The 20,517-nt window shown below is 38.4% G+C and overlaps 1 protein-coding gene across 1 annotated transcript in view; it reads right to left on the bottom strand.

The window, feature by feature from the left end:
* Positions 1–19,655, bottom strand: part of LMBRD1 (LMBR1 domain containing 1) — a 125,729-nt gene extending 106,074 nt beyond the window's left edge. The window contains exons 1-3 of the mRNA XM_028097815.2: positions 19,545–19,655; positions 12,784–12,960; positions 6,512–6,572 (exon numbers count right to left, since the gene is read on the bottom strand). Of these exons, the coding sequence (XP_027953616.1) occupies positions 6,512–6,572; positions 12,784–12,960; positions 19,545–19,622 (316 nt within the window). The 5' untranslated portion in view covers positions 19,623–19,655. The remainder of the gene's footprint in view (positions 1–6,511; positions 6,573–12,783; positions 12,961–19,544) is intronic.
* Between the last annotated feature and the right edge of the window lie 862 nt (positions 19,656–20,517).

Genomic DNA, 20,517 nt, shown 5'->3' with positions numbered 1-20,517 from the left:
CTGGCAACAGGTAGCTAAGACGTGAAGCCAGCCTAAACCCACGTGAGGGAGCTTGGGAGCCAACTCTCCCCACGTGCAGCCTTAAGATGAATGTAGTCCCAACATACACAACTGCAGCCTTGTGAAGAGAAAACCCGAGCTGAGAAACCAGATCAGCTACATCTGGATTCTTGACCCAGAGAAACTGGGAGATAATGTTTGTTCTAAACTGCTAAATTTGGGGGTAATTTGGTACACCACAGCAGATAACTACTACCACTGCTGACAGTACCTCACTGACTGAAACATTAAGGGGCATGATCTGACAATATACAACTTGGGAAACAAAACTGTTTACAGTCTTTAACTGAGAATATGTACTCTGAAGAACAGTCATTTCTCTGAAGGATTTTTTTGGTTGCTTGTTTCCTCTAATATTTCTACTTGGAAACAAATTCTTAGGCCACTTAGTGTCATGGAGTCATTATCTAGAGAATTTCTTGAGCAAATGCAATCAGAAACCATTTAGGAAACTCCCCCAGAGATTAAGAATACATCGTCAGGTAGAATACAGTCTTTTAAAAAAGGGGGCGGATCAAAAGGAATGAGATCTTGCCATTTGCAACGACGTGGATGGAACTGAAGGGTGTTATGCTGAGTGAAATAAGTCACTCAGAGAAAGACATGTATCATATGACCTCACTGATATGAGGAATTCTTGATCTCAGGAAACAAACTGAATGTTGTTGGAGTGGTGGGGCGTGGGAGGGATGGGGTGGCTGGGTGATAGACATTGGGGAGGGTATGTGCTATGGTGAGCGCTGTGAATTGTGCAAGACTGTTGAATCACAGATCTGTACTTCTGAAACAAATAATGCAACATATGTTAAGAAATAAGAAAAAGAAGAAGATAGCAGGAGGGGAAGAATGAAGGGGAGTAAGTCAGGGGGAGACGAACCATGAGAGACGATGGACTCTGAGAAACAAACTGAGGGTTCTAGAGGGGAGGGGGGTGGGGGGATGGTTTAGCCTGGTGATGGGTATTAAAGAGGGCACGTTCTGCGTGGAGCACTGGGTGTTATACGCAAACAATGAATCAGGGAACACTACATCAAGAACTAATGATGTAATGTATGGTGATTACATAACAATAAAATTAAAAAAAAATAAAAAGGGGGCGGGAAAGCAGGAGATAGGACACAACTATATCTCATCAAGAAGAACTTTACAGAAGTCCCCCAAATTATTCTCAATCTTTTTTAGAAAAGCAATTATATATATTAGAGATGTTTTCAAAACAATAAATCAAAAAGATATAAATTTAATGAGATGTTAGGTCAATTCTTTCATATTAATCTTCTCCTATCATTGCACTGAGGTTTACTTTCCTTGCTCTCTTAGCTAATTTGAATTAAAACAACAGCAGATATCTGCTATTCAGCACTAATCACACGTCTCACATTCCTAATACAATGAAGTAGATATTACTTTATCCACCATTTCACAAGTGTTAAAGTCATAAAGAAGTTAAATGACTTCATGGTCTCATGGTACTCTTCTCAAATTAGACACTAGAAGGTTGTAAACCCTAAGTTCAAAATTCATAGTAAAGACTCCAAGTACAATTTTTCAGCAATTAACCAATGAGGAGTAAGGAAAAACTTCCTAAGAATTCTCTTAGGTGCGCTAAAAGGCATGGCATAGAAGAGTCTGAAAGTTTCTTGATCCATCTTTATTCTTCCTTAGTTCCATAACTTACCTTACCCAAATATGCATAAATCTATTTTCACTACAGAAATGCTGGAGAGCAAAAAGTAAGAACTTATTAAACACCTAATAACCTGGAATTCTTTGAATAAGAGCACCCATACAATGGAAAACAATGCAGTAAAGGCTTTTTTTAAAATATATACTAGATCCTCAAAGCAGCAGTATTTGAAAGAGCCAAAAACTGAACCTAACTGATCATCAATTTTATTTTTTTAATTTAATTTAATTTTATTATGTTATGTTAGTCACCATACAGGACATTAGTTTTTTTTAAATTTATGAAATTTCTGCTTAATATGTTTTTTTATTATGTTATGTTAATCACCATACATTATATCATTAGTTTTTGATGTAGTGTTCCATGATTCATCGTTTGTGTACAACACCCAGTGCTCCATTCAATATGTTCCCTCTTTAATACCCATCACCAGGCTAACTCATCCCCCCACTCCCTCCCCTCTAGAACCCTCAGTTTGTTTTTCAGAGTCCATAGTCTCTCATGGTACATCATTAGTTTTGATGTAGTGTTCCATGATCATCAATTTTAGAATGGATAAACAAGCCATGGTATGTTAATACAATGGAATATTCAAAGCAATGACGATCAATGAAGTACGGTTACCTGCAACAATACAGATAAATCTCAAATACAATGCTGAGCACTACAGCCAAACAGAAAACAATGTACACTATATGAATTCAATTTATATCTACACAAAAAATGATAAGTCTTGAATAATTCCTGCTTATGGTTTGAGCTCTCTCCATTTCTACAACCCCTGTACACATGCAAAATCAACACAAAAAGTTAGAAAAACAAGTAAAATGAAAATTCACTTCAAGTGGACAGTGAAAGAGTTAAAACTAAAAATTTCAAGAATGGTTAGAGAAAACATTAGAATAAACATTTATAATAAAGTACAATAAACAGAATGTAAAAATTTAAACATAAAAATAAATTTGAAACATAAAAATAGAACTCAGATAAAAGGTTAAACACAATATATAATAAAATCTTAAATAGGTTCCAACATAGGATTAAAACAGAACGGAGAAGAAAAGTCAGACAAGAGTAGCTTTTTAAAGGAAAATATCAAAGAAGTTTAAAGATATAAATGAAGAAACAAAGACATTCAAAAAGGAGAAAAGGACTGAAATGTTTCTGGGATGCATACAACATCCTCAAATGAGGGGATCTCCTAGGTACAGGGTCCCTATGACTATAGAACAAAAGGGCAGAATTAAACAACCTCACTCTCTCATCCTTTGACAAGCTCCAGGAACTTGTATTTCCTATGCAGTCGGTTTCAGGTAACAGGACTGTTAATAACCAATTAAGAGCTAGTGGAGAACCAGTAGGTGGAAGCAGTAGTTCTCCTGACTTCTACAAATTGTCCAAAAAAAAAACTACCCAAAGTTCCATTAATGTAACAAGGATTTCAAAAGTGTAGTTTCCAGACCCAAGGATTCACAGGGATCATTTCAGGGTACCCAAAACATGAAAATTATATTCACATTAATACCAAAATGTTGTTAGCCTTTCCACTAGCAGTTATTAAGTTTTTCACCACCAACCACTCACCAATGGGGAGCACTTTCATTCAGAAAAGTCCCTTTTGAAGCAGTAGTAATTCCATTAGATGTCTACCTTTGAGTACACATCTTTTTAATATTCTGTGAGAAAGGAAGTACTCATAAATTTTACTTGTGAGAAGCACTGTGCTATTTTACTTATGAGCTATACTTAGTCACTTTCTTTCAAAGAACACCATTTTTTACTTGAAAGAACTGAGAGACAAGCAGTAATTATCTAGGCTTGAGGATTAGATGGACTCTTTCCAAAATGAATAGTGACCCTGTCACTTCAAAGAAAAAAGGTAATAGTGTTTGCTGCCAATGATAAAACCTAAACTTTCAAAAGAAAATTAGGATTTTTGGAAAACTTGAATTCACCACCTTGAGCCTTACATCTTTCCAATACCTAAACACATTTCTGACAGAGCAGTGGTGACACTAAAGGGATAGGGAATTCATTAACGGAAATCAGAATCTCTCCGGATATAATCTAGCATTCCGTATTATTTAAAAGGTCCCAGATGATTTTGGGAGCTGCCCTGGGGGTTCAGTGCTGCTAAGCATTCTCACAGGAAACATCCCCAGAACCATTAAAAGGCAGCTCACTTCATGCCACAAAGATCCAGCTTAGGAAATAAAATCCACTTCAAAATGCCACTCACTGACAAGGTGATCTTTAATATCTCTAAATATAAATTTCCTCCATCTGTAAAATGTAGAAAACACTTCCCAAAAAATGACATTCATGAAAATTAAGTAAAATGTTGAATGTGAAAGTCTCGTACAGTTCTTGGCAAGGTTAGACAATGAAAATGTGTTATGTTAGGAGAGATTAGATGAACTATAGAATCTCACAGAGGGGATGTATAAAAATAGTGCTTAGAATTACATGGAGTCTGTGCTGTCCTCAGGATCCAGGAGGAGACAGCTAACAGGCAGTTAGATAATATCTAGCATTTCTGGAGAAACAACTGGGCTTGAGGATAGTAACTATTTCAGAAGCCATGCAAACCTTTTAGGCTCCTTGCTGTAGGTCATCACCTAAGTTATAGTCAAAGGATTAGCCACAGCTAAAGTGGATATGACTACCTTTATGACAACAACCATTAACATTATTGAATAAATCTTGCTTTGAATCCATAGTCATCAAGAAATCTATCATTTGGCTTCTCATGCAAGTTCCTTCCTTAAATCAGTATCTCAACTATCCTATCCCAAGGTAGTTAAATTTCTTTTTTTTAAGATTTTATTTATTTGAGAGCGAGCGAGCATGAGCGGGGGAGAGGCAGATGGAGAGGGCGAAGCAAACTCCCCGTTGAGCTGGGAGCCCAACATGGGACTCTATCCCAGGACCCTGGAATTATGACCTGAACCAAAGGCAGACACTTAACCAACTGAGACACCCAGGGGCCCAGTAGTTATATTTCTAACTACAACTCAAATTCTGCAGAAAATCAAGCCCTAAATTCCTAAGTCATCTACTGTTTGTAATGATTAACTTATCTCCCATGCATTTAAAATACTAGGGACATACTATCCTTAGGAGAACTGAGAAAAATACTAAAATCATTTTGGTAGACTTAATTCTCTCCATGAAACAACTGAAAGGGCTGCATCAATTAACATTCCTGTTTAGAAGTCTTTGTAACCTTTGTTACAATGGATTAATCCAGTAGCCTCTAGGTTCAGTGATAAGATATGGCTCATGGACCTGGACTACACCAAGATAAAAGCTGCTTTATCTTGTCACATGTTCTAAAGCACAAATAGACTTTAGTGTCACATAGGAGAGAGGCTCCCTTCCCCCAAAACAGTTTTTGAAGTGACTTATATCCCCCCAAAATTTGTATTGAAAGGCAACATTCTACTTAATATAGCACCATTTCAAAGGTTTTAACTTAAGAGGTCAAATTTATAGTTTAAAATAATGAATTCTACATTAAATACCACAAAGTATTTCTAAAATACACACCAAAGGGAGAGAATTTCATGGGTCTGTAGATTTCAGATCAGGAGAAAAGGCAAAGGTAGAGCCAAAGCAGCTAAATTAAAATTCAGTGAAACCCTTGAAAAAACTATCCCATCAAGAGAAACTTCTATAAGCTGGTTTTTCAGTTTCCAATTTAGTGTCCTACTGAAATCTTACTCAACATCTTGATTAATTGCTGAAAAAAAATGACATCCCTTTCTTAACTCAGCACTTACACATTTATTTTAAGATTTATTTATTTGAGAGAGAGAGAGTGAGCGAGGGAGTGCGCAAAAGCAGGGGGGGGAAGGAAGACGGAGAGGGAGAAGTAGGCTCCCCGCTAAAGCAGGTAACCCGATGTGATGCGGGGCTGGATCCCAAGACCCAAAGATTACGACCTGAGCCAAAGGCAGCCGCTTAACTGACTGAGCCATCCAGGCACCCAGCACTTACACACTTTTTTAAAGACTTACTTATTTTTATTTTAGAGAGTGAAAGAGAGAGAATGCATGGACACGCATCTGTGAGCAGGAAAGGTGGGGGCAAAGGGAGAGGGAGAGAGAGAATCCAAGCAGATTCCCTGCTGAGTGTGCAGCCTGACACAACTGAATCCCAGGACTCTGAAATCATGAGCTGAGCTGAAATCAAGAGTCTGATGCTTAATCAACTGAGCCACCCAGGTGCCCCTGCACGTACACATTTTTATAAAAACACAAGTCTTATGCAAATTTAAAGAGAAAATCTGGGAAACACTTAGGTGTTTATTATAAAGCTTTTAAAATTGAACATTCGAGAAGAAAGAGAGAGGGAAGGCCCAATCAACCAGAATCCCTTAAACTGGCTCTGTATAGTACAATAAAGTTGATGTTACAAACTCCCCTGAGTACCCTTTACTAGTGTCAATACTTAGAAAAAATGTCCAGAAAACTGAGATTTTTAAAATCAAGACTGCAAGTAGGAAAATGGTAATGTTAACAAAGGAAGACACTTGAGATTTAAAGTAACTTGACTGAAACTCCAAAAAGACATAGTACAAGTGAACCTAAATGAAGCAAAGTAGGTTAAAAGTTTCCAGATTATGAGAATGAATGCTGTATTTCTTACTCCTGGTGTTGAAACAGTCATCACAAATGTGATATCAAAATTAAATGTTTATACACAGCTTAATTCTACATCTTGGTTAGCAGCGCAGATAGGAAATGAAACTGAAATACTTACTGTAGTAACCATATAACACAGTGTCCTCTATCTGTCTGCTGACATTAGCATTGGCCCAGTCCTAGGATAAAAAGGAAACAAAAGAAATATTAATGAAACACCCATCTGTTTATAGCAATTATAATTAAGTTTTAATATGACTGAATGTCACTTATAAATGTATCATCAACCCAACCAAGTATGATCTGTGCCTTCAATAATTGAGAAAACAGGTAAAGTAAGTAAGCACACAAATTTCAAAAGGTAAATGCTGAGATAAGATGACAATATAGTTCTAGGGAAAGACATAAGCAGGAGGCACCTAACTCAGCCTGAAGATCAGGGATGGCTTCCCAAAATGACTCTAAACTGAAAAATGAAGGAAGAAAGGTCATTCTCAGAGAAAAGGAGGAAAAAAAAAAAACAGCAGGAAGGACAGAAGAGAGAAGAAACACACAGGGAAGTTTGAAAAAAAAACTGCAAGAAGCTAAATATAGATTCATTAGAGCTTTTGGGAGGGTAAGAAAAAGCCAGTGGAGCAAGGGAGGGAAGGACACAAGTTTAAGGGAGTCATGAGTCATGCTAAGTATTTTGGACTTTGTCCTAAGGGCAACAGAAAACAGTGATGAATTTCTATACAGAGAGTTGAAATATGATTTGTATTTTAGAAAATATTTGAGCATAATTTTTTAAAAATACCTAAAAGAACAGTCAATCTAAACTTCTTTGCATTCACCCCACACAAGTATTCTTTAAATTAGTAATTTTAGAAAATATAATTCAAATTAATCTTTTCAAATAGAAAAAATCTATACACTAATGAATTAGAACTCAGGTTATAATGGCAAGTCTTTTTATCAAATGTCCTATAAACTTTATGCATATGAAAAATTAAACCTGGAGAGTCTAAGTGACTACTGCTATTAAGTATCAGTATCCAGATCATTTCTTTCCAATAAACAATTTTAAGAGCTCAAGTCAGTATCAACATCCCACTACACTGGCACTTAAGGAAGGATATCAATTTAAATCTCCTCAAATAATTAGGTTTTTCTTTTTTTTTTTTAATCACCTACAAACACCTCTAGCAAGGAACATCTATGAATTTCTTACCAACAAATTTCTAAAAGAACAAAAATGTGGAAAATCCAAATTTAGCACTACAAAAGCAAAATCTTGACACACAAAGTACAATAAAAATAGTATTTTTCCAACAGCAATAAAGACTATAAAAAACTTAATAGGCTAAATAAAAATGTTAACTATATAAAGAAAACTTAATTATAGAATATTAAAAAATCTAAATAAATGGAAAGTCACATGTTCCCACATGAAAAGATTATAAATACCAAATCCCTCCAAATTACTTTATAAAAACTATATATACTGTCAATCCAAATCCCAATATACTAAGAGGTAGAGTATTTTGACATGCTGATTACAAAAATCATCTGAAAAACATATAGGCAAGAGCTAGGAAATTTTTTCAAGATGACCAACAATGAGAAATTTACCCAATTACTAGATTTGCTTAATAAAACATGAAAATCTATTATAGTAACCTTTCATTTACCTAAGTGGCAAAATTTAAAACATTAGTGGCAAATGTAGAGGAAAAGTCATCACCTACATAGTTAATAGTAAGGAAAATCGTCTATGATCTAGACATTCTTTGTTGGAATCTATTCCTAAAAATATTCACACAAATCAGGACAGATATCAATATACAGATAAGTTTTAAAGACAAAGTAGTACTGTCTAATGAATGACCTCAAGAGCTCTTACTGGGTTGCATGACAGCAAGCTACCAAAATGGGGCCTCCCCTTCCCATACAATAGGAGGAGTTACACCCCATCTCTATTACTCACAGGACTAAAGGGGCCCAAAGTCTCTAGGTGTTCAGCAACTGGAATGTCCAAGCACCTCATGAACACCTTGTATCTAAGTTCACACTACCTGGCACCCAAGTCCATCGTGTTTACCTATCTGCAAGGCCATTCTCTTTGCCTTAAAAGAAGGGAGAACAAAAGAAGGTAGAGGTACCTCTGGTGAAGCACCTGCACTTTGGGAACGCTCACTTTATTGCAAGAATGTCAAGGATTTAAGAACCTATGCACTTGCTGATCCTTACCCCCATAAATTCCAGCCTACACCAAATAATGTTTATTGTTCCCTTTGCTCCTTACCCAACAATATTCGGTGCAGTGTTGTTTAAAAAAATTTAAAAAATCAATAACTAGAAACAATCTATATGCCTAAGGAGAAACTATATAGACATTAAAAACAATGAAATCTGTATAAACAGGTATATATAGATATCCATGAAGTACTTTTGAGTGGGGGGGGGAGCCACAGAACAAATTACAACTAGTAGTTTTAACACATGCAATCTTTGTCTAAAAAATAAAACACCCATACATATACAAAAAAAAAAAAAAATGGAACTCTTTTACCACATGGGCATGGCAAAGCACTGGGGATATTTCTGTGCAATAACTGGACATTTTTTCATCAATGATTCAAGTATCCAAATGGATATGTACATAATCAAAACTTGAGTTCCTAACAGTTTCTTTAGTTACTGTTTATGAACAAAATGGAATTTTAAAAAGATTTTTGAATCTTGAAGATTTTTTGAAACGGAGGAAAATTCACCTATCCCTGCACAAGCTCCCTTCCAATTTCCAAAATAATCCCATAAGGTATTAATGTACCCATTGAGAATTACTTACAAGTTAAACTTTAAAATTAAACAAGACCCCAAACTCAGAAAAAAGTTAAAAGAAGAAAGAATGTAGGTAATTTAAAGCCAAAGATTCATTGACACTTAGAATGTTTTACCCTGCAAGGTTCTTTTAACCAAATCTTATGGCAATAAGAAAATATTAACATCACCATTTTAAGACTATAAATAAGCATAAAATATACAACATCATTCAAATACTATTAGTGCATTTGGCTCTTATACCCTGTCTTGCCTCCAAGGTACATACTGTCAAAAGAGCTTAGTTTAGGAAACCTTCCTCCATTTACATTTTGAAAACCACTCTACCCTTGATACATTTTATAGACCACGGCCTCCCAAAGCAGAGACCAAAAGAAACTAGTCATTTAAGACCCAAAAGGTTGGAAGAAAAAGAATACTAGAGAATATTAAAGAGCATTTCAGATGAAAGAAAAAGAATATAAATTCCACAGAACAGAGATGCAGTGGGTCATATACATAAAATTTCCTTTCCTATTCTTCAAAATGACATTTAGAAATGCTCAGCCCAACCCCAAAGTATACAACTCTCCTCCATTTTACCTGAAATTCTCACCTTAGACCAGTGGCTTTCACTCAGGGGTGACTTTGTCCCCCATGGGGATTTGGCAATGGAGCCCCACGAGGTCAGGAGAGTGTTGGTGTACTAGCAGCATCTTGTGGGTAGAAGCAAAGATCTGCTGTCTATGATGCACAGGACCTCACCCACAACAAAGATTAATCGGAACAAAATGTCAATGTCTAAGAAACACTGACTTTGAGGTCCCTAAAATAATTTGGAACCAAAAGACAGGAACTCACTCAACTTACTACCAAATCTAAAACCGACCTCCATCTGTATTCAAATGTTAGTCCTTCCTTCTGCCAAGTACCTGTACTCCTATTTATGGCCAATCCTTTCACATTAAGAATCCCAACCCTTTTGCTTTCTCAAAGACACTGTACCTGCAATAGTATCTTCTCTTCCCTCTAAAAATCCTCCTACCCCACTGAATCCTAAAGTATACAAACCCTAGTAACTTCCAATAAGCACAGAGATATACACACAACCACCTCAAATAAAAACACCTCCCTTGACCCCACTTCTCACTCCCTTAGAAAACAAAAGCTCTTGAAAAGTTTTCAGCATTCCCTATCACTGCTTCCTCACCTCCCTGTCCAGTTAACCCGCTCCAATCTGAGCACCCAAATGCTCCACTGAAACTATCTTCTTGCTCTTTGGTCACCACTGACCAAAGCCAGCAGCCACTTCTCTACCCCTCTCACTACACCTCTTAACAACACTTCCAACTCCCTACTTGACACCTCCACTTGAATATTTAGGATAAGCACTCTGAAGGTAATTTGTCCAAAACACAGCTCTTTTAACATGACTTAAAAGTCATAAACAATTTGGCTCCCGTCTTCCTCTTGATCTCAGCTAGTACCAAAGTGCAACCCCCAACACCACACTTCAGCCAAATAGGCCAAACTCATCTCTATCTAAAAGCTTCTGTATTTGCTGTTCCCTCTCCCTAAAGGCTTTCACCTCTGGATCTTCACCTGACTGGCTCTTCCTCATCCAGGTCTCAGCTCAAGTAACCTGTTTCAGCAATTTGGCCTTCCCATGCCCCTATGTGAATTACCCACAACTTAGACTTTCATAGCAATCTGTTATATTTCCTCATAGAATGTACTGCTGTGAAGTCAGCTTGTTTTGTTTACTGTTGGCCTGATCTTAGAGAATGTAAGCTCCATGAAAACAGCAGCCTCATTTATTAATCTCCAGCACCCATGTGTGTCAGGTACATACTACATGCTTAATAAATATTAAGCAAATAAATGTATTTAAGGTACAGTGAAGAATACAAAGTTCTAAAACAAAATCTGAGAGTACAAATGAGGCAGTACTGGAGAGTTAAACCCAGACATCTAAGAGAGATTAATCACTGGAGGAGGGGAGTAAGATATGAACATTTTAGCAGCCAAAACACAAAATGTTCCAATGCCATATCTTAATTACTAATTTTTTAAAAAAAAATTTTATACATTGGTATAAAATAAAAAGTGTTTATGTTAGTGTCAACTTTATAGTACTCACTAGGAAAATATATATATATATATATATATACACACACATATATATATAAATATATATAATCTAGTGAACAAAGAGCTCTGAAGCCAGAATGCAGAGTTTCAAATCTCGGCTACAGCACCTACAAGCTGTATGACCTTAAATAGGTTACTTCACCTCTCCAGACTTTGGTTTCCTACCCATAAAATCATGGATAATACTATACCTCACAGGGTTGTTTGGGAGGTTAAACAGTGTTAATATATATTAATCATGAGAACAGGATCTGACATAGTAAATATTCAACAGATGTTAATTACTATCTTCATACAGCACTTGGCACATGCTAAGTGCTCAATTAATACTTGCTAAATAAATGAGTGACCAGGGTGCCTGGGTGGCTCAGTTGGTTAACCATCTGACTTAGGCTCAGGTCATGATCTCAGGATCCTGGGACTGAGCCCTGCATCTCAGGCTGCGTGCTCAGTGGGGAGTCAGCTTGTCCTTCCCCTCTCCCTCTGCCCCTCCAACCATTCATGCTCCCAGGAAGGGGAGGTATGCGCTCTCTCTCTCTCCCAAATAAATAAAATATTTTAAAAATAAATAAATATGTGAGTAAGTGACCTACAGTAAATAATTAGTTTTCACAGCAATCATAATGTATCTAAACCTAACTACAAAAATGTTTTCACATTATTTAAGTCCAGTTGGCTCAATTCAGGAACTTATTTTGGAAGCATGCAATACTGAGTTAACTGTAATAATATTTCATTCAAATGCTGAAGTATCTACTCTGTGCTAAACACTTGGGATACAAAAATAAACAAGACACAGTTCCTGCCTCAAGAAGCTTAACTATTAAGAAACTTAAACATATGTTAATTGAAAGATAACTCAGAAACCCTCCAGTCCAACACCCCTCATTTTAAAAATGAAGAACCTGAAGTCCAGAAAACTTAACTAAGTTGGCCAAAGAAACAGCCTAGATAGTAAAGAGTCAAGACTAGAAGTCAGGTCTTGTAACTCCCAGCTAGCTTAGTGGTCTCTTCCACATGCCATACTGACTCAAAGTACTCAATGTGAAACAGATTTAGATTTTGATCCACCACTAACAAAAGCCCTGCTAAATTACTTATTTACTGCATTAATGTAAATCAACTCAAACTTCAAGGGAGCTATGAGAGACACAAAAATAAACTATTGTGATTATGTAATATATTTTCGGATCAACAAAAGGGATTCTTCACATTTGGAGGGTTGGTGAATTAATAGTTCTTTAGTCAGTTAAGAGTCTGTTTCTAGTTTTCCATGGTGGTTGTCCCATTCTCAGTCTCTATGCTGCATTTTCACTCATATTTATTCCCTGGAGACAACAAAAAAAGCACAATATATACTGGACTGCTAAACTTAAACACTTAATTGCCAAGAACTTGAAAGGGGGGAAAAAAATCACATAGTATGATAGTAATTACCTTAAATGTACCATTTTGATTTTTCATGTAAGAAACCAAAAATATATCCACTGGTAGAAGTGCTGATGTGATAAGTGCAATCGCCAGAGAAAAAATTGCTGTTATGGTGGAGACAACTTCACTTTCCCGCTGACTTTGGTATTTACGAACATATATCCAACAGAATGCCAAAATAGCCTGAAAGAGAACAAAAAGAAATGTTCTGTTACTGCCCTATGCATTCTCTAACACAGATGATAGTATGTGTTTGAAAGTTTCCAATGGGAAACTGTCAAATGAAGGTTCTTTTAGATGTATAAGGAAGGTCCACTACCTCTTATAAACTTGTTCAAGATTTATAATTTTCAAAGCCTATTTCATGAATGCAGTACAACCTCCCTTAGGTGCAAAGACACATTCACACACAAAAGTTATTGATACCAGTGCTCAATTACATATATCTTCATTGAACCTCATTAATGGTTTCACACAACGTCATAGTTGTAATTAGTTTTGAATGCTTTTTACCTATAGATTTTTCCAACCTAAATAGAATATAACTTGAAGTGAAATTAACTTCTGCCCCATTATTACAGTTCAAGAATACCATTCAGCTAAAGATTATCTGCCAATAATCACCATGTACTGACAAATTATACTATAATTCAAATTTTAAAGGGCCTTAAATAAAGAAAAGTGAACATTTAAAATGAGTACACGTGCACTGCAAAGGAACTTTCCAGTGATAAAAGTACACTCAGGTACTGAGGATGACATCTCTAATCCACCAGGTACTCTTAATAGTTACCAATGCCTTTCTAATGACTAACACAGACTATAGGACTTTACTCAAGATTCTCCGACTTTAGGGAGTATCAGAAACATCTGGAGGGCTTCTTATAGTAGAGAATGCTGGGCCCCACCCCCGGTTTCTGATTCAGGGGTCTGGAGCAGGCCCAGAAAAATCTGTTATTTGTAACAAGTTCCCAGGTGAGGCTGCTACTGGTTCAGGAACTACATTTTAAGAAGCTCTGCTCTACTCAAATTTAGGGAACTGCAGATAGGTACTAAATCAGTGATTCTCAGCCTAGGCTGTGTTAGAATCACTTGGACAGTTTTTAAATACCCTTGTGCCGGGGTGCCTGGGTGGCTCAGTCATTAAGTGTCTGCCTTTGGCTCAGGTCATGATCCCAGGGTTCTGGTATCAAGCCCCGCATCAGGCTCCCGGGTCTGCGGGAAGCCTGCTTCTCCCTCTCCTGCTCCCCCTGCTTGTGTTCCCTCTCTGGCTGTCTCTCTCTGTCAAATAAATAAAAATAAAATCTCTTTAAAAAATAAATAAATAAATACCCTTATGCCTTCCCCACAAATTAATTCAATCAGAGCGAAGCTCCTCCAGGCAACAGCACTTTTAAAAAGCCTGAGGAGGGGCACCTGGGTGGCTCAGTCAGTTAAGCGACTGCCTTAGGCTCAGGTCATGATGGGGAGGGTGGTTTCTGGGATCAAGCCCCGCGCTGGGCTCCCTGCTCAACAGGGAGTCCGCTTCTCCCTCTGTCCCCAACCCCCACACCACCCCCGCTCCTGTTCTCTCTGTCCCAAATAAATAAAAATCTTAAAAAAAATAAAGATAAAAAAGCCTGAGGATTCCAACCTGAGCCAAACTTGAGAACCACTGTTTTTGTTTCCCATTTTATTGAAGTATAGTTGACACACAATGTCACATTAGTTTCAAGTGTACAACACAGTGATTCCACAACTCTACTCCCTATGCCATGCTCACAAGTATAGCCACCATCTGTCACCACACAACACTATAGTATCACTGACTTCCATAGGAAGCCTATACCTCCCACTCCCCTTCACCCATTTTGCTCATCTCCTCCCTTCCGGCAGCCAACAGTTTGTTCTCTGTATTTATGGGTCTGTTTCTGGTTTTTTGTTTTGCTTTTTATATCCCACATGTAAGTGAACTCATATGGTATCTGTCTTTCTGTCTCTGACTTATTTCACTCTCTAGGTTTACCCATGTTGTGGCAAATGACAATGGAATATTACTTAGCTGTAAGAGAGAACCACTGTTTTAAATAAACTCTATTAAGAGCTCTGAAACAAAAGCGTTTTGTCCTTTCACTCTTTCAACAGATTCAACTGTTACTTCCTTTAAGTATCCTAGTTCAGGAGGCTGAGCTGAACTAACAGCACCACCTAATTTGTTTCACAGCTTCCAAATTCCCCTACACAATCAAGATAGAAGAACAGTTCTGCCACCACAGAAAAATCACCTTTGCCCTGTGTAGTCAACCCCTCTCTCTCTACTCTCCACCCTTGACAACCACTATTATCTGTCCCTATAGCTTCTGCCTTTTCCATAATGTAATAATGTACTTATATAGCATATCATCTTCTGAGTCTGGCTACTTTCACTTAGGATAATGCATTTTAAATCTATCTAAGTTGTTTCATGTAATTCCTTCATATTACTAACATTTCAGCTGGTGTCAGAACAGCAGGAAAAATAAAGTGAGAACAGAATGTAGACTTTGGAACGTGGATGTTGGAGGGAAAAAAAAGACCCAGATTCAAATCCTGGCTACTTACTAATTTATTTTTGTTTGGGGAAGTTATTTTCTCATAAATGTATATTAATATTTTAATGGATGTTTTTAAATGAATTCACAAATATTTAAAACATTCTTCAAATTATTTTGAAGCCACTGGAAGCTGAGCTTAATCATTCTATCTTTAGCAGGACCTGACAAAGTATTCAATAATTTTTTTGATGGATTTCAAAAAAATCTGCACTTTTCCCAAGTTCAAAGTGATGGGTATTATGGCAGAGGAAGCCATTTGCCAACACCAGGCAGACAAGCAGGGAAAGGGCAACCCAGCCAAAATAGTTAAGCCAAAGGATCCTGAACTTTTTGGTCTCAGGATCCCTTTATACTTTTAAAATTGAGAACCCCGAAGAGCTTTCTGTTTATGTGGGTTAAATTTATCAGTAGTTACTATATTATAAACCAAATGTCATCATCTATAAAATAGTAGTAAGAATACTTCATAGCACGTTATAAGGATAAAGTAAGATGTAAAGAGTTTATAGCACAGTGCCTGGCCAATAGCAACTGTCATATGAATTGTCATATGTCAATAAATCATATGAAACCAAATGTCATATGAAATATCTTAAGAGCCTTTCATAAAAGAAATATATGATTTTGCTAACAATCATAAAGGTTTAGAGCAACCCCCAGCCCCTCCCACAAGATTCTAATTTAATTGGTCTGGGCATTAGGATTTTTAAAAACTCCCTAGTTGGTTTTGATGAGCAGTCAAGGTTGACGACTGGGGCAGAGGTAGGAATGAGAAGAGATGAATGTTTCTTAAACTAATGAGCACATACACTGCCTGGGATCTTGTTAAACTGCAGATTCTGATTCAGTAGAGCTGGGGTCTTACATTTAGTATTCCTAACAAGTTTCCAAGTAATCATCACTTTCAGTAAGAATAAACTTGCTTTACAGAAATGAAGACTCTGTCTTATATAGCAAAGGGAAATGTAATTGAGGATCTTGGGGGACTTAAGAAGAAACGCTTAGATTTCGTAAAAGAAACAAAGTTAGATTATAGGATTGGAGGACCAAACCTAACCCATGTGGCAGAAGACACTGAAGTCCACCCTGTTTGCCCAGGATCACTCAAGTAGTCAATCTTAGTGTTCTGATTCTTTAGTAGATTATTGGCAACAGTTCTCAAAGTGTGAAGTCCTCCAAACCCCAGCAGTCCCAGAATCCTTTCTGGGGATTTACAAATTGAAAACGATGCTCATAATACTAAAAAGTCATTTGCCTTTTTCACTATGTTGATACCTGAACTCATGCTGCATAAGTCAGTGGTAAAACTGCTGACAAATTAAGCATGAATCAAGACAATGGCACCAAATTGTGCCAGTAGTTATTGTATTCTTCACCGCCACACACACACACACACACACACACACACACACACACACACAGAGGACAATTTAAGACTTTGCCTAATGAAGTACTAAAAATTAACTTTATTGAACTTCAACCCTTGAATCTTTTCAATATTCCATGCAGAAAACGGTGAAGTATGCATTGGAGCTATCCTGCTGCACATCAAGGTGTTATGGCTGTCCCCAGGAAAAGCACTGCCAGTAACTTAAGAGCTGAAAGCCACATCAGACACTCTTTTCAAGGAGTATCACTTTTAAGTACAAGTGATTAACTATGGTTATTCAGACTTGGATATCTGGTATATTTTGTTGAAATGAACAAAGGGAACCTATCACTTCAAGAAAAAAAACAACAGACAGTATCCGTTCCCAACGATAAAATTCAAGCTTTCAATGAAACTTAGAATTTTGGAAAACTTGTATCCATGACTGCAAGCTTGACAGTTTCTCAATACTTTTTTCTGGGGCATTTCTTCTGACAAGATCAGTGGTGAAGTTAATGAATGAGATATTTTATTATTATGTAATGAAATATATCCATATTTGGAATATCTGCATAACTCAGTGAACCAGATTTTCTAAATAATCAATGCTTCACGTTATAAAACCATGCACAGGCAAAAGATCCAGAGTGCGACATGGACCAACAAATTTTAATGTAACAGAATGAAAAGTTTAATGATAGGGTTTCAGATTCCATTGGTTCAACTAACCTTTAGAAAGCTTCCAGTTACTGAGTTTTGGCGTAGTATTTAAGAACATCCACAATTATCTAAAAAATACTCCTCTGCTTCCAAGGATATACCACTAAAATAGGATATTTCTCACATACTTCAACCAAAACAACACTCAAAAAACTGAATACACAAGCAGACATGAGACTCTAGCTCTCTTCTAATAAACCAAGAATTAAAGAAATTTGCAGAAAATAGCCCTTATTACTAATTTTTTCTACTCCAACATCTAGTTTCAAACTCCTTAATTCCCTTCTCATTTTTACTTTTTCTTTCTGTACTATCATCAACTTCAATACCTTCCCTTCTTCATCTATCCAAAGTCCACCTCAATTCCACTGTCTTCCAATATTGCTCTCTATTCTCAGAAGTCCTATTTCGTTTATAAAATCATACTTTGGTTTTCAGTACTTAAACCTGTTTTAAGAATTTCTGTCCTTGGGGCACCTAGGTGGCACAGTCAGTTAAGCGTCCCACTCTTGGTTTCAGCTATGATCGTGATTTCAGGGTCATGGGATCTAGGTGGGCACAGGGATCCACACTCCCACACTCAGCGGGAAGTCTGCTTAAAGTTTCTCTCTCCCTCTCCCTCTGCGCTTCCCCCCAACCAAACAAATAAAAAAATAAATCTTAAAAAAAAAAGTTTTTGTTTTCCCATTATCTTCAGGATCTCTTAAAGGCCATTTTGTTTCCATCCTCCCACAATTTATAGCACAACTCACATACATTAAATGTTTATTAATTCATAACTGCCAAGATATTCTCACTAGACTTCGATACTGGTTACATGCTCGTTTGTTTTTTCCTAAACCAACTGAATATGATGGTCTGGAAAAGCTAGTGAACTCCTAAAGTACCACACTGGATGATCTTTGAGGAACAGCGCCACCCTTTACTGTTTCCATTTTCTCCACCAAGAGGAGTAAAGTATGCTGCAGTGTAAGGGCACTATTATTTTCTGGAAGAAGTGAAGGTAGCAAGAGGTAACTTTCCAGAAGTTTTCACACTTTTTTTTTGTAAAGTTTCTGCTGAAACATTTACCAGCAAAACATACTACTTTCTACCTAGGTTGCAGACACTGTAGTGGAATCTAACAAATACAAGTCTTGATTTCCAAAACTGAAGTTAGTGGGTTTGGGGGTTGATTTTGTTTTTTGTTTTAGTAATGCAAAGCAGCCAAATACTTTGGGACACAATGCTACAACAGGAGGATAAAGACAATGAGGAAAGAGAGTGAGAATGGGGAGGGGTATGGAGAGAAGTAAATTGAACCCCCAAATAAAATAAGCCCAAGGGTTTTAATATGAGGCAAGGAAGTAAAAACTAGGCCATTTGGGCTACCCAGGCCCACGTTTTGATCACTGGATAAACGGGAATAAGATGGTACGGAAAGAAAGCACCTCAGTTCGGATAGGCTGTAGTATATACACCCTGATACTGGCAGTAAAGAGGGCTACAGCTCTTCCCTGCCCAAGTTTCTACATCCATCAAAAAAGACTGGAAAGGAATGTGAAACCTGGAAGTCAGAACGAACACCTCACGTCATCAAGGCAGAATCGCACAATGGGTAGAGAAGGTTGGAGACTCAATAACCCCAAGGGTAGTGAAAACGGACAAACCACAGTTAAAGAAGCAAAGAGGCCCCCTTCCGGATCAAGGCCAGCGGCTACTGAACTTGCAAAGATCAGGCGCCGCTGCCCCACACCTTGTGCTCACGTCTCACATGGGGACCAGAGGCCACTTCTCCCTTCTCAACCCCCTGGGTCTCCTCCGTCCCCAGACTCCACCCGTCCCAGTGCCCTAGTCAGGGATAAGGCCAAGAGTTCCGAGAATGGGAACCTGCAATATTAAACGTCATCAGGCAAAGGACAGCAAAGGCGGCCGGAAATCCGTGCCTCCTTTACCCACACGGAACGCAGCTCCGCCCCGGAGCAAAGGAGCCCCCCGACAGTCCAAATTAAAAGGGGGGCGGGGCGGAATGAGGAGGGTCTCCCGGGCCCAGAAAGGCCAGCTACGAGGCCGGCCCCTCCCTCTCTCCCACCAAACACTGGGAAAACTACGAGCACCTCCCCTACCAGTAGTAAGAGGCCGAATATGCACCAGCCGATCACCAGCTCCGCCGAAGCCGCGCCAGCAGGCCCTGCCGCCGCCATCTTCACTTCCGGCCCGGACTCCTTGGGGAAAGGGGGTGGGGAAAGGGGAGGGGGAAAGGGGAAAGAGTGCGAAGGACACAGCGCCCGTGCACCCTAAAGGTTAAAGGGGCGGAGGGGGCGGAGCAAGTAGTTGTCAAGGAGACCCAGCCCTCGAGCGTCCCCTGGCGTTGAGCCGAGCGGGGGCGGGGCGCGCCCGGGACGCCGTGACGTCACCGCGCTGCCCGCTCCTGAGGTGATGCGAAAGCTCTACGTGAGGGTGTTGTTTTACTGCGCAGCAACCTTGTTGGAATAATTGAATCGGACTCAGCTGATGGACAGGAAAAGCGAGGGGACTGCGCAAGGGCCTGGATTGCGTTTTTCTAGAAATTCAAGCCAGCGTTAAGGAGTTTCGACTTCCTCCTGGGAAGAAAGTTTGGCCCTCATGTCCAAGACAGAATGGGCCTTGTAGTTAGTAGAGCTCACTAGGTTGCAGGAATGGCTGTCTGAAGAAAAAGTTGGCCTAATGGCCGGATGACTTTCTAAATTTGCTGGCATCGGGGCCCAGCCTGGGTAACTATTTTGCTGGACATTGCCGTATCACATGATGTTGTAGACTTTCTATTTAGCTCTATACATACCTGTGAATTTCAGTAATGACTTTGTGAACATATTCATGGTGAAATTGCGGGCTGTGGTACTTGTTTGTTATAAGATTTTATTTTAAGTAATCTCTGCACCCAGTGTGGGGCTCAGAGGTCAAGAGTAGGACGCTTACCAACTGAGCCAGCCAGGCAACCCTGTGGTGGTAATCTGCCTCTTCCTCCTAGTCTCCTAATCCTCTCCTGGGGGCTCCCTTGGCTAGAAGGAAAGGTCTAAGACAACCCCAGGCCAATTTTCTCCCTTTTCCCCATGGCCC

Source organism: Eumetopias jubatus, unplaced genomic scaffold (genome assembly GCF_037043125.1).
Source record: "Eumetopias jubatus isolate StellerSeaLion01/CBP00866 unplaced genomic scaffold, mEumJub1_p1.0 scaffold_6, whole genome shotgun sequence".
Taxonomy (NCBI): Eukaryota; Metazoa; Chordata; class Mammalia; order Carnivora; family Otariidae; genus Eumetopias; species Eumetopias jubatus.
The sequence above is the reverse complement of the archived record's forward strand: the minus strand, read 5'-3'. Positions and strand labels throughout refer to the sequence as shown.